Here is a 15,276-nt window from a genome sequence, read left to right as displayed (position 1 = left end):
CATTTCTTTTTGGTGTGTTTTTTTTAAAGCCAGCTATACCCAAGGCTCAACGTGATGCTGTAGACCCAGGACTGGGTCTCCCAACATTTTCCTCCCCCCACCCCCACAAAAAAGCAGCCAATGGGAGACCTCTAATTTGGATCATAGCTACAGCACTGGGGTGGGTGGAGATGTGATCTTCCTTTCTGCTCAGTTTCCCAGCAGAAACTGGCACCTCCAAACTGCATTTAAAGCCAGGTAGAAAAAGACTTGTTTGTACAGGACTAGGAATGTTACCAGTTTTTCCTTTTTTCTGGTTGGTTATAGTTGTTTTAGTTGTGTGTTCTGGTGTTTGTGCACAAGGTTTTTCAGGGGTTGGTGGTCTTAAATATACTGGTGCTTTAAAAAAAATGGGTTTTATTTCTTTTTGCTGCTGCTGTCTTGAGTATCATGATATAAATTTATGGAATAGGTAGTCTGACTGTGCCCTCACCCGTTCTCTGCTGCTCGACGTTTCTCAATAACAGACGTCATTAGAAACCCTGTAAACTCTCCCGTTCGCCTCCTCTTGCTCTGTCGAACTAACCTGGGTTAATGCTTGGATTCCCCCCTCTGCATGGCATCGCGGCACAGGATGGGCCTCATCTGGGCAGATGATGCCTGGCCCAAATGAGGGAGGGAAAGAGCAGCTGGAGCAGCTGAGAGGTATGAGCCATTACACGTTGGCTGGAGCAGAGGAAGCTCTCTGAGAAACGGCAGAAGGTCTTTTTGCTCCTTCCGTTGCATAGGGACGGCAGGAAAAAAGATTATTTAAAGGGCACTGGGAATTGTACTGACGTTAACAGGGGAAGGAAGGAAAGGGATACACGGAAAGCAGTTGGCAGGAACCGGTCTGCTTAGCTATCTGCTCTGCTTCTCTCCCTGCCCCCCTCCAATCTAAATTATGTACCAAGGGGGGGGGGGGTAGGGAACAAGGATGTGACTGCAGGACGAGAATTAACACTATTTGGTCTATTTCTTTCCGTAGTGTTTGGCTTCCAGAGTTTTACCCGCAAAGATAGGGGTCACCAGTTGCCTCAAAATAGGGAGTCCTAGGACAGTGCCACCTTCTGGCTACCACAGGAATAGAAAGGCAAAGTCAAGGAGCCATATAGGATAGGGTTACCAGCCTCCAGATAGGGCCTGGAGATCTCCTGCTTTTACAACTGATCTCCAGCTGGCAGAGATTGGCTCCCCTGGAGAAAATGACTGCTTTGAAAGGTGGATTCTATGGCATTGTACCATGCTGAAGCCCCTCCCCTTCCCAAACTCTACTCTCTTCTGAATTCACTCCCAAAGTCCCCTCCCCAAACCCCACCTAGGAGCCCCCAATTGGGAGCAACTTCTAGGTCTTCTTGCTCTTTGGTCCTAGTTACCTCTTGCTCAGCTCCTCTGTAATTGCAGCAACAGGACACTGTCAATAAGAATATCCTGGAGTAGGATTGCCAGCTTTGTGTTGGGAAATACCTGGAGACTTTGGGGGTGGATCCGGGAGAGGGCGGAATTTGGGGAGGGGAGGGGTCTCAGCAGCATGCAGTGTCATAGTGTCCACCCTTCAAAGCAGCTATTTTCTCCGGGGGAGCTGATCTCTACCAGCTGCAGACCAGCAGTAGAAGTCAGAGATCTCCAGGCCCCAACTGGAGCGACTGCTTCACCCTTTGACCATTCTCATTTCTTTAAAAAATAATTATCCATCCCAAGCTGCTTTTTAAACCCATGAGATAGAGATCTTCCTCTGTAGCTGAAAAGCAGCTGTGGGAAGCCAGGGTGATCTTGAGTTCAAAGACAACCACTGGGGAGTGGGGGTTAACCGATTTCCCTTCACAATTCTGTCAGCTCCGAAGTTCTTTAGATAAAAAACAAAGCAGAGAGAAGAATTCCTGTTCTTGGCTGAATCGGTAGGGTGAACCTGGAGCCAAATTGCATTGCCAGGTGGTGGGAAGCTCCTCCCCTGCCTCCAGTGAATTCTTTTTATCCCTTGGTAGTACTTATAAAGTGCCTGTTAGTTTGAGGATAGAGATATTACAACTATATCTCTGTTTTTGTCTGTGAAATGTCAGATGGCGTGGAGCTCACCTGTCAAATCTGGCTGTGTGAACTCACTGTGGCTTGGAATCCTTGTCTCCTCCATCTGGGATGAAGGGAGAGGTGTTCCAAACAACTCTAGCCCAATCTGTTCTGTGAATCAGGCTGCCCAGTCACTTGACAGAGATGTTTCTGAGGGCCATGCTCTCATAAGAACATAACAGAAGCCATGTTGGATCAGGTCAATGGCCCATCCAGTCCAACACTCTGTGTCACACAGTGGCCAAAAAACCCAGGTGCCCTCAGGAGGTCCATCAGTGGGGCTAGAAGCCCTCCCACTGTGCCCCCCAAGCACCAAGAATACAGAGCATCACTGCCCCAGACAGAGTTCCAACATAACAGTTCTCTCATAAGCAGGGCCTTTTTTTTGATCGGGAACATAGTTCTGGCTGGCTGGTGTTAGGGGTGTGTGGCCTAATATGCAAATGAGTTCCTGCTAGGCTTTCTCTACAAAAAAGCCCTGTGTGAAACAATGGTGATGTCAGGGGCATGGCCTAATATGCAAACGAGTTCCTGCTGGGCATTTTCTACCAAAAAAAGCAGAGCACAGAACATGTGGAAGCATTGAGGATCACATAAGAGAGTAACAGAGTCCAACAGAGTTAATTTTTTTTCCAGATGAACTGGTCACTTATGCTGCCGCATGAGACATCTTGGACCAGAGAAGGTTTCATTACTTCCAGGCAGCTGCCATCTGGCTGTTCTTAAAGCACTGAGGCTTCAGCAGCAAAGGCTGTTTTAATCTGGGGTGAATTACAGATGAACATTCAAAACCAGCAGGAACACCATTAACCCTTGCAGAAGATCTTGCTTTGCTCCAGGCAGTGTGTGCCATGGAGACAGAGGCTGTGTAAGGGCTGGCTACATTCAAAGCAGACGTTCTCCCAAATCTCCTTGTTTACTGCCAGCCGTAGAGCTGAACTTCAAGCAATGATCAGGCAGGGAAGGGAACAGTTGTCCGTGCATCTGTGTCCATTTTGCAAGCAGCCCATTGAATGCTTGCAAACTCCCATAGAACATTAAAAGCGTTCCGCAGGGACGGTTTCAAAAAGCTTTAGTTGATGGGGTTCTCCCATCCAGTATGCCTCAGTTCCCCATCTGCAAAATGAGAATGACTAGGGTTGGCAGGTTCCCTCTCCCCCCGAGACCCCAGTAAGGGATGGGGAAATAGGGTTGCCATCTCAAGGTTGGAAAAATCCTGGAGATTTGGGGATGTTGCCTGGGGACAACAGGGACCTCAGTGGGGTACGAGGCCACAGAGTCCACCCTCCAAATCATCCATTTCCTCCAGGGGAACTAATGTCTGTAGTTTAGAGATTGGCTGTAATGCCAGGATATCCCCAGGCCCTACCTGGAGGCTGCCATGTAATCTATCTCAAAAGTGCTAAGAAATATCACAGCTCATCAGCAGAGCACAGAACATGTGGAAGCATTGAGGATCATTCAAATGACTTCCTAGACAGCCCAATTTGTTGATGTCAACCATTGTGGCTCAAGGCGATTTACACAAGACATATTATAATCAGGGCTTTTTTAGTAGAAAAAGCCTGGCAATAACTTGTTTGCATATTAGGCCACACCCCCTTGGTGTCAGCATTGGTTCACACAGGGCTTTTTATAGAAAAAGCCCAGTAGAAACTCATTTGCATACTAGACCACACCACCTGACACCAAGCCAGCCGGAACTGTGTTCCTGTGCATTCCTACTCAAAAAAAGCCTGACTATAATGTTATAAATGAAAACCAAATAGGATATGTAGGCTCCATGATACAAGAATGGGACAATAAGGAGTTTTATCATTGCAATCAATTGATGCAAAGCCTAAGAATAATGGCGAGGCCTCATAGAGTATTGCCTTGTGTCATGGTCAGGTTAACCTTCCTATTTTGGTCCAGAAGATGCTATCAAACCAGAGCCAAAGTACCAAAGAGTTATGCCTTCTCCTTCAGAGTCATCTCTTCTTCCATCATCTGTAGGTCGGGGATCAGATCTTGGAGGTGAACGGCAGAAGCTTCCTGAGTATCCCCCATGATGAAGCGGTGAAGATCCTCAAGTCCTCGCGTCACCTCATCATGACAGTCAAAGATGTTGGGAGGCTGCCTCATGCTCGGACAACGGTGGATGAGACCAAGTGGATCGCCAGTTCTCAGATAGGAGAGACCATTGTCAACCCAGCTGGGTTTGTATACCTTCAGAGATAGGCTAATAGGACTTTTATCCCTGCCACCCAAGTTCAGCAAGCATAGACTTGGTGGATTGGGATCAGTGCTTGATTTATGTACCAGCTAGGTAAGCTGCAGTATAGAGGATTAGAGGGGACCTCTAGCAATTACTAGTTTCTGGTGGATAGCTGTGTTCATCTGTTGTTGATACATGGAGCATCAGCAACAGGGCTTTTTTTTTTTTTTTTTGAACAGGTATACACAGGAATGCAGTTCTGGCTGGCTTGGCATCAGGGGTGTGTGGCCTAATATGCAAATGAGTTCCTGCTGGGCGTTTCCTACCAAAAAAGACCTGATCAGAAGTATTTACATTTGGGAGATACTTCATCAGATATATGTCTGATGGAGTGAACTTTGACTCGTGAAAGCTTATTCCCTGGGGAAATTGTCTTTAAGGTGCTATTGGATTCAACTTTTGTTCCGAAAATTACTGAATTACCATTTGTGTTAGTAATACTACAGGGCTTTTAAAACTTGACATGGTTTAGGGCCTCAGTATCCGACCCTGATGGGTATGAAGGATCCCAAGAATGGGAAACAATTTGGAAATCCCCCTCCCTCCAAAATCTCAGCCTTCAGGATACTACAAACTCTCGGGAGCTTAAATGAACTTTTTTTTTTTCATCTCCTTATTCCCTCACTCCATGGACTCTCTGCTGCTCTCACATTCCCACACCTCCTGGAGCATTCTCAGTCAATCAAGCCATTTAATTTTTGGCTTTGGTTAATTGACGTTTTTTCCTGTTCTCCCAGATACTTCCCCGAGTATGTGGAGACCTCTCCCCCATCAGTGGGTTGTGCTATTTCACTGAATGACATAAGCCACACACTTTTTATTATTAGATATTATTACAGAGAAGTTCTAGATCCCCTTGTTCTTCTTAAATCTTGATGTCCATGGGACAGGGGTGAGTAGATTTACCCCATTCTGTTCCTTCATATAGTCCAAAAGTTCAATGTGCCCTGAGTTCCATAGCTCCTCGGTTCTGGTTGATCAAGGAGAATTTCTCAAAATATTGTAGCTTGCAATATCTGTTAGTTCCTTTAATTTATTTACTCTCCATTATGGAAGATCATGTATGTATTGGTAAAACCCTGCATATGTATGTGAGAGAGAAGGACTGAGCTCCCCTACACATACTCACCACACACACTGCCCAAATGGGAGTTTGTCCTGATTGCTTTTCCACAACAAAATACACTTGAGCAATCCATTCATGGACTGCCCAGTTTCTTGCTTAATTTAGTCAGCAGCAGCGCTTTTTTGTAGAAAAAGCCCAGCAGGGACTCATTTGCATATTAGACCACACCCCATGGTGCCACCATTGTTTCACACTGGGCTTTCACACCCCTGTACATTAAACAAACTGTTTATGCCAATACAGGGACTGACTGACTGACTAAACAAGCTGACATTTACGATCTACAAACTAACCCTACCACTTTACCTCCATACCAGTGCATAAACTGAGATACAAATAATTGTTTGGGGGGGGGGGGTCAAAATCTTCCAACATTGGGACATCAGTGTCATCATTTGCCCCCAACTTCAATGCTTGCATTTCAGAATCAAAGGTTTATTACCTTTATCTAAAAAAAGGTATCCTCGACCTTATTAAAATCCTAAAAGCAGCTGACAGCTTATAAAAACTCATTCATAAAACCATCTAGCAATGTAGCCAGGGCTTTTTTTCTGGAAAAAGATGTGCCAGAACTCTCAAGAGGGAAATGAAGGAGAAACACACAGGATTCTTTGAAACAATATTATTTTCATGCGCTACAGATGTGCATCTACTTTTAAAAAGTTTCCAAACTTTAGACATGTCACCAACATAGTTCTTTTTTTAGTCTTGCTTTTGCTGCCTAACACTGAATGATGACCTTGAAGCAACTGTGTTTTAACAAACTTTATTTATTTATCTATCAGATTTATATCCCGCCCTCTCCTGACGGGCTCAGGGCGTCTAACAACAGTTAAAAACATTAATAATTAGCAAACAGAGTATTAATAAAATATATAATAAAACATTTCCATACATACCAACGATCACCAATCCATTCATTAAAAGTCCAAGATGGCAAGTTTCTGGTTTCCATTATATTAATTCAGTGAGATTGTTGATGCTGTAAGATAATAGCCACCTCCCCCTAACCGTTGAAGGTGAGTTTGAATAATTCGGTCTTACAGGCCCTGCAAAACTGTGGTAGGTCCTGCAGGGCATTCCCTGAAAGTGGGGGCTGTTACCGAGAACGCTCTTACTCTGGTGGTGGATAATCAAGCTTCTTTCAGTCCAGGGATCTTAAGGAGATTTTGAGACCCTGAACGCAGTGCTCTGTGGGGTACATGTGGGGAAAGGCGGTCATGAAGGTAGACAGGTCCCAGGCCATATAGGGCTTTAAAGGTTATAACCAGCACCTTGAAGCAAATCCGGAATGCCACAGGCAACCGATGTGACACTTTCAGCACAGGTGGGGAGGGACGGTGGCTCAGTGGTAGAGCATCTGCTTGGGAAGCAGAAGGTCCCAGGTTCAATCCCTGGCATCTCCAAAAAAGGGTCCAGGCAAATAGGTGTGAAAAACCTCAGCTTGAGACCCTGGAGAGCCGCTGCCAGTCTGAGTAGACAATACTGACTTTGATGGACCAAGGGTCTGATTCAGTATAAGGCAGCTTCATATGTTCATATGTTTGTTCATATGCTCCTGTACAGGTAGCTCCATTAACAGCCTGGCTGCTGTGTTTTGCATCAGTTGCAGCCTCCGAAGTTGAGTCAAGTTGACTTTGTTGGCTCACAGACTGTCATACTCCCCTGGTGACCCTTACGAACTTTAAGTCATTTTTTGAGATTTTTTTCCCCACAAAGAGGTTCCAGAACTCCTTTCCAGTGCATTCCCCCAGGGGGAAAAAGCCCTGGATGTAGCTGTGTTGGTCTGCAGTGGAACAGCTAGATTTGAATCCAGTACCACCTTAAGGGAGCTTTGGCTTTCAAAAGCTTATCGTCCAAAGACCTTATGCATCTCTGAAGCATTACTGGACTCAAATTCAGTTATTTGAAGAAATCATAGTATCATCAGTAGTAAAAAGAAACCATTAAAACGAGTTATTAAAATTTCAAGTGAACAGAATAGACTTCCTGAATGATGACGCCGAGTGAATCTCTTCTAAAGTTCAGTGCTTTTGAGACTGAACAGCCAAGATAATCTTCCTTGAATTCCTGTCTTCTGAATGGTTCTAATGATGCTTCTTTTCTTTTCTTTTTAGGGCTGTTGGAGACCACATAGCAGAGGTGAACACAAAGGTAAGAACCTTTTGGGTACAAGAACAAGAAGACCATTGCTGTTCTCAGCTGGCGGAGGCTTTCTAAGATCTCAGGCAAAATTAGGTCTTTCTCAGTCTCTGCTGCCTGAGATTAACTGGACATTCTGGTGATGGAACGTGGGACTTCCCATATGCAAACTGAATGCTCAGCCTCGGAGCCACAGCTCCTTTTGTAGAGGCAATATGAATTTGACTTACACCGAGTCAATCCACTGGTCCGTCTGCAGAGGCGTCACTAGGGCAGGGCCAAGGGGGCCATTGGCCCCCCCTAGAGCATTCTCATTGGCCCCCTAGGGCTCTTTGAAGGCAGCAGGCGGCAAGCAATCACAGTCTTTATTGGCGGGAGACGCGGGAAGGCTCTTTCAAGGCAGTGGCGAAGCGAGAGAAGGCCGGGAGGGAAGAGGAAAGCGCAGCTCTCCGCAGGCAGGCATCAGAGGGCGAGCAGGCAAACCAGGGAAGGGAGGACGTTGCGAGCCAACCAGCGAGGGAAAGGAGGCTTTAGACGCGCGGGGCGCAGGAGGGAAGGGAAGGGGGCAGGCAGGCAGAGAGCGAGGGAGTCCCTCACGCAGGAGGAAAACAGGCGGCATCGGCCGCACTCGCAGCAGCAAGAGGAGGAGCGGGTGAGGGGTAGCGCAGGAGCATTGCCGGCAGTGCGCATGAGCGCCAGTGCTGAAGACTCCGCACCGCAGGCGCTGCTGCTGGCGGCGGGGGAGGAGGGGGCAGGCGACGAGGACCCGAAGCGGGCTTCTTTCTCGCTGGTTCTCGCCAGGTGCGCTGAGCTCCCCCAGCCGCCGCTCTCGGCTAGCAACTGGTCTTGCACAAGCCCGCGCCGCCGCCAGCGCCTTGGGAGGGACGGACTGATGGAAGTAGTAGTTTGCAGGACGAGCAGCGCCTCTCCTCAAGTTTCGGGACGGTTACCGTCCCCAAATCTTTCGGCTTCTCCAGGCGGAGGCTTCCTTTGTTCGAACGCGAGGGATTTAGCACCTCTGGGCAGCGCACGAGGACTGCTGCTCTTCCCTCCGAGTCCGGCACACTTGGCCCCAGGGTGCAACCGACTTGGCCCCAGGGTGCAACCCACGCACTTGGCCCCAGGGTGCAACCCACCCCAGTGACGCCACTGTCCGTCTGGCTCAGCACTGAGTTCATATGAACATATGAAGCTGCCTTATACTGAATCAGACCCTCGGTCCATCAAACTCAGTATTGTCTACTCAGACTGGCAGAGGCTCTCCAGGGTGTCAAGCTAAGGTTTTTCATGCCTATTTGCCTGGACCTTTTTAGTTGGAGATATGAGGATTGAACCTGGGACCTTCTGCTTACCAAGCAGATGCTCTACCACTGAGCCACCATCCCTCCCCTAACTGACTAGGAGCAGCTCAAGCAGAGAAGAGTATTTTCTAATTAGCCCTGACTGGCAACTGACCCCCACCCCCATCTCTACTTATATGTGATGGTTGGCGAAATCCATTTCAGTGTATCTGAAGACACGTGCATCCACACGAAAGCTTATACCCAGAATTAAACTTTGTTGGTCTTAGGGTCCCACTGGTCTCAGACCTTGTTCTTTCCCAACACTGTCATGAAGTAGCGGTATGAGTATTGGGCTAGCTAGGGCCTAGGGCAGAGGTGGCCAAACTTGTCAAGTCGGCTGAATTCAATAACGAGTCTCTTGATAAAGTAGCAAGTTTATTGTAATCAGAACTGTGGACCATGGCAGAGATTGAAGGACTGAAACACATATGCACTAATCCAGTATTTAAAGTATGAATCTAAAGGATTCCTACGGGGGGCAATCTATGCAACACATCTTCACACTAGGATGCTACTTCTTTCGTTCCCAGACCGAAGTCTTGACACCCCATACTCCCCACAGAGAACAAGGCTGGGAAGGCGCCACTATCTTGTTCACAGGTTAGCATTTCAAAGCAGGTTACACAACAAAGGCATTTCTAGAGAGGGGGCAGGAGAGTGAGCTAGCAGCCCCCGGTGTACACTGTAAAGTACCCAGACTCCTTCACTTCAGAACCAACCTTAATACAGATATTGAGTAACCCATAGCAGACTTGACATACTGCCCCCCCTAGGATCCCCCTCCTGCCGGGCGGCCTTGCAAGGAGGGCGAGTCACATTTATGGCTCCGGAACTCGGGCCCCGAGAGGCTCCGACACTCCCCCTTCGAGGGGAGGGTTGGTGAATCTTGTGAATGCCATTTGGACGGCCCCGGAGATCTGCGCAGTAGGCTGCAATGAAAAACAGGGTGGACTTTACCAAGAGCAGGGGGGAGGTCTAACTCTACTGTCACCGGGTTGATTACCCGCTTGATTTTGAATGGCCCTAAGAACTTAAAAGCCAATTTCCTAGACGGTTGTGCCAGAGGCAGGTTTTTTGTCGACAGGTACACGGAGTCCCCCACCTTCAAGTCCCAGACCGGCACATGGCTTTTATCGTACTGTTTCTTATACGCCTCCTTGGCCAGCTTCAGGTTTTCTTGAATGGCTGGCCAACATTGGCTGGGACCTTGCCACCATTGCTCGAAACTTGAGCCCGTCAATCCCTCCCCCCCTGGCAGCATGGGAATCGGCTTTCCCTCATACCCGAACACTGTTGCAAAGGGAGATGCTTTTGTGGAACTGTGAGCGCTGTTGTTGTAAGCGTATTCAGCGAAGGGGAGGAGGTCCACCCAGTCCGACTGGCGTAGGCTCACAAAGCACCGTAGGTACTGCTCTAGCACCCCGTTCACTCTCTCAGTCTGTCCATCCGTCTGGGGGTGATAGGCAGAACTTAGCCCCTGTTCCATCCCTAATAATTTACAAAACTCCCGCCAGAAGGTGGCAACGAACTGAGGCCCCCTGTCACTTATGACCTTGTCAGGGATGGAGTGATGTTTGGCCACGTGGTCGAAAAATAAAGTCGCTAGTTTCTTGGCCGTGGGTAATTGGCTGCAGGGGATGAAGTGGGCTTGTTTTGAAAACGTGTCCACCACCACCAGTATGACTGTTTTCCCCCGGGAGGGGGGTAGCTCGACTATGAAGTCCATGGACACCATGGCCCATGGCCGTTTTGCTGTTTCCAGAGGCTGTAGGAGTCCCGGGGGTTCCCCCCCCCTCCTTTTTGCCATCACACACACCGGGCAACCAGCTACAAAGTCCGACACATCCTTCTTTAGGGACGGCCACCAGAACTGCCGGTGCACCAAGTGCAAGGTTTTTACATAGCCGAAGTGCCCAGCTAATTTGGAGCAGTGACATAGTTGGAGAATTTCTTTCCTTAATATTTCCGGGATGTACAGTTTCTCCCCCTTGTACCAAAGAGCGTCTTTTCTTTTCTGCAACCCCTCCGGCCGCCCACCTCCCTCCCGTTCGGCCTCTAGGGTGATTCGTTCTTTGCTTAGCCCGCTCAATTCCTTTTTCCTCTGCGAGCGGGTAGTGACCATAGCCGCCACTTGTGTGGGGGGGATCAGGGAATCTACCACTTCCTCTCTCTGGCTCTCATGCTGTGGGAGCCTGGACAGGGCGTCTGCTAGGAAATTGCGGGTCCCCGGGATGTGTTTCAGGGTGAAGTCGAATCTGGAGAAGAAGCCCGCCCACCTGATTTGCTTTTCACTCAATTTTCTTTTCCCTGTTAGTGCCTCTAGATTTTTGTGGTCCGTCCATATCTCAAAGGGCACCCTGGCTCCCTCCAACCAGGACCTCCAAGTTTTCAGTGCAAACATGACAGCGAAAGCCTCTTTGTCCCACACTGACCAGTTCCTCTGCTCCTCCGAGAACTTTCGCGAAATGTAAGCGCAGGGTCTCAGCTTCCCCTCCTCATCCCTCTGCATGAGAATGGCTCCTACGGCGACGTCGGAGGCGTCGCATTGGACCACAAACCCCTTCCGCTCATCTGGGTGGCTTAAGACCGGCTCGCTTGTGAACAGTTGTTTAAGTCGGTCGAAAGCCGCCTGACAAGTCGGTGTCCAATTCAGCCTGGCCCCTGGTCGCTTTGCCTCCTCCCCCTTCCCCTTCGTCTTCAGGAGGTCTGTTAGGGGCAGAGCGATCTGGGCGAACCCCTCAATGAATGTCCTATAGAAATTGGAGAATCCGAGGAAACTTTGGAGCTGTCTACGTGTCCTCGGGGGGGCCCACTCTAGAACTGCCTGAACTTTGGCTGGATCCATGGCCAGCCCGTCCCCAGACACCCGGAAGCCCAAATAGTCTAGTTCCGTGCGGTGGAACTCGCATTTAGACAGCTTGGCGTAGAGCTGGTGCTTCAGCAGGGTGGCCAGCACTTCCCTCACTAGTTTCACATGGGATTGTTCGTCTTGAGAATAAATAATGATGTCATCAAGGTACACCACCACCCCCTTGTACAGAAATTCCCGCAATACATCATTTATGAAATTCATGAACACCCCCGGTGCCCCTTGCAATCCAAACGGCATGACTAAATATTCAAATTGCCCCATCGGGGTGTTGAACGCCGTTTTCCACTCATCCCCCTCCTTGATGCGCACTCGGAAGTACGCGTCCCGCAGGTCAAGCTTTGTGAAAATCTTCCCCCCCGCCACCGTGCTTAGCAAATCTTTGATGAGGGGGATGGGGTAGGCGTTTGACATGGAAATCGCGTTAATCCCACGAAAATCCATGCAAAGCCTAAGACTGTGGTCCTTTTTCTTTCTAAACAACACGGGGGCCGCGTGGGGGGCCGTCGCGGGTCTGATGAACCCCCTTTTCAAGTTCAAGTCTAGGAATTTTCGCAGCTCCTTCTTCTCAGCCCACCCCATTTGGTAGAGCTTGGCCCTGGGAAGGCTTTCCCCGGGGATTAGTTCTATCGCACAGTCTGTGCTCCTGTGGGGGGGTAGCTGGTTGGCCTCCCGCTCACTAAATACCTCCATCAGGTCGCGGTAGGCGTCCGGGACATGGTGCACCTCTTCCACCAGGACGCACGCCCTCTCCCGAGCGGCTGGCGCTCGTGGCCCCCATGCTGCCTGCCAAAGGTGCTGGTTGCAACTTGGGTCGGGAAATCTGATGGTCTGGGCTCTCCAGCGGATGAGGGGCTCGTGCTTTTCCAACCACCCCACTCCCAGGACCACGGGGTAGCCGCAGGCGGGCGCGATCACAAACGTCTCTGAGTCCCAGTGATCCTCAATCCCCAGGGGGCACGGCTCAGTCTCTTGCGTGCAGGGTTCCCCCCCCATTACTGACTCATCCATCTGTTCAAAGTGCATGGGGTGGGGCAGTTGTAAGCGTTTCAATCCCAGAGCCTCCACCACCTTGGGGGAAATCAGCTCTCTATTACAGCCCGAGTCTATGAGGGCCCGGATCTGTAGGAACCTTTTTAGCTTTGGGTTCAACAATTTGACCACTATAAAGTACAACCTTCCCGTGGGTCTCACCGTGAGCGGTGCCTCCTCTCGGTCGACCTGCTGGTTGGCACCGTTCAAAGCAGGTCGGCGTCGTTTCCCGCCGGCTCCTCTTCCCACGCCAGCTCGGCCAGCTCCTCTGACAGACGCACCTCCTCCTCTTGTAGGTCGTCTTGCACCAGGAGCGCGCTGCTCTTCGCCGCGTCCTTAGGGCGGCCGGTGGTTTTCTTGGGGCCGGGGGTGCCCGGGCGGGTGGCTCCCTGCGGTGGGGCGGCCCCGGTGGCTGATTGGGGGCAGCCGGAGGCTAGATGGTTGGGGTCCCCACACCGAAAACAACGTCGGGGCCCCCCCGGGGCAGCCACCGCCTGCTTCTTGACTTTAGGTGGCTCAGCCTTCCCGGGGCTTGCTTTCGGCGTTCCCCTGCCGGCGGCCAGTGCTTGGCGCAGCATCGCCACTCGTTTCAGGTTGGTCTCCACCTCCCCCGCCAGCTGAATCCACCCCACCAGGGTATCGGGGCGGGCTTGCGTGAGCGCTCTATCCAGGATGCTCGGGTTCAGCCCATTGGTGAAGTGCTCGATCTTCATCACCTCGTTCCAGTTCCGAGCCCGGGCGGCGTTGGCCTGGAAGTCGGCCGCGTACTCCCGGATGGATCGGGCCCCTTGCTTCATGTTCCGCAGCGCCGCCAGCGCTCGGGTTTCTTGCAGGGGGTCCTCGTACTGGGTCAGCAGGGCCTGCACGAAAGTGTTTACGAAATGGAGGACCGGGCTGTTGGTTTCGCATAGGCTCACATACCACTTCTTCGCTGCGCCCCGTAGCTTCGACCCGAGGTAGTCCACGCGGCTCATCTCATCGGGGAATGAGTCCCCCCAGTAGTGCATGTAGCTGTTTGCTTGGATCGCGAAGTAGTTCACTTCCTCCGGGTCCCCGTCGAACGTGGCGTCCAGCTCCCGGCCCCCCCCCCCAGGTCTCTTTGTCTGACCGGGGCAGGGGGGGGCGCCGCTGGGGCTTGCGGGGCCGCTCCGGGTGGAGGAGCGGCGGGGCCCTGTCGAGCCGGGGGTCCCCGCGGACCCGCCGGGGCTGGCTGTTGCTGGCGAGCCCCGGTCACCCCCAGCGCTCTGCCCAGCTGCGCGGTCAGGGACTGCATCTGGTCCTTTAGGTCTCTCACCGCCCCGTCGATCTCCCTGCGGACCATCGCGCGAAACGTCTCGTACTCCTCATCGGTCTGGTCCTTGGGGCTCGCCCCTCCGTCCTCCGCTCCGCACTCGGCCCCTTCGCTTCCACTCTCGAGGTCCTGCGCCCCCGCGGCGCTGGCGCCTTCGCTCGCCTCGCCCGGGTGGACGGCGGCGGCCTCGGCCAGTTGGACCCGCTTGGTGTGGCGGGTCATGATCGCCTCCCGACGGACCGGGGCTTGATCCATCAGCGTAGTGGAGGTTCTTGGCTGGTATTGCCGTGGGGTCGCCACCAGCTGAAACTGTGGAGGGGAGGCCGCGGTCCTTCTGGCAGTATGGATGTGCCAGGGTGTCTCGGCCCCCTCCACTCTGGTTGGGAATCCTCCATTCTCCGGAGACTGTTCGGACATCGCCTTTTCAGTTGCCGGAAAGGTTGAACTCCAAGATAGGGAGTCCTTCAAAATGTCAAGTCGGCTGAATTCAATAACGAGTCTCTTGATAAAGTAGCAAGTTTATTGTAATCAGAACTGTGGACCATGGCAGAGATTGAAGGACTGAAACACATATGCACTAATCCAGTATTTAAAGTATGAATCTAAAGGATTCCTACGGGGGGCAATCTATGCAACACATCTTCACACTAGGATGCTACTTCTTTCGTTCCCAGACCGAAGTCTTGACACCCCATACTCCCCACAAAGAACAAGGCTGGGAAGGCGCCACTATCTTGTTCACAGGTTAGCATTTCAAAGCAGGTTACACAACAAAGGCATTTCTAGAGAGGGGGCAGGAGAGTGAGCTAGCAGCCCCCGGTGTACACTGTAAAGTACCCAGACTCCTTCACTTCAGAACCAACCTTAATACAGATATTGCGTAACCCATAGCAGACTTGACAAAACTGTGGCACGGGAGCCACATGTGGCTTTTTTTACACATATTGTGTGGCTCTTGAATCCCCCACTGCCTCATCTGCCAGCTTGGAGAAGGTGTTTGTTTTTTAAAATCACTTCTCCAAGCCAGCTAGTGGCTTTGAGAATGCATTTAAAGTTAAAGTTGCTTCCTTTCCACCTCTCCCTCCCCCTCAGCCAGTTTGCTGTAGTGGTTAAGTGTGTGGACTCTTATCT

The 15,276-nt window shown here is 50.9% G+C and overlaps 1 protein-coding gene across 2 annotated transcripts in view; it reads left to right on the top strand.

Moving 5' to 3' along the window:
• Positions 1–15,276, top strand: part of WHRN (whirlin) — a 183,763-nt gene that overhangs the window by 118,937 nt on the left and 49,550 nt on the right. For both annotated transcript variants that reach the window (XM_060251358.1, XM_060251357.1), the window contains exons 4-5: positions 4,081–4,283; positions 7,586–7,622. In XM_060251358.1, coding sequence (XP_060107341.1) covers positions 4,081–4,283; positions 7,586–7,622 — 240 coding nt within the window. The remainder of the gene's footprint in view (positions 1–4,080; positions 4,284–7,585; positions 7,623–15,276) is intronic.

This window comes from Heteronotia binoei, chromosome 12 (assembly GCF_032191835.1).
Source record: "Heteronotia binoei isolate CCM8104 ecotype False Entrance Well chromosome 12, APGP_CSIRO_Hbin_v1, whole genome shotgun sequence".
Classification (NCBI taxonomy): Eukaryota; Metazoa; Chordata; class Lepidosauria; order Squamata; family Gekkonidae; genus Heteronotia; species Heteronotia binoei.
This window is presented reverse-complemented; position numbering and strand designations above follow the sequence as displayed.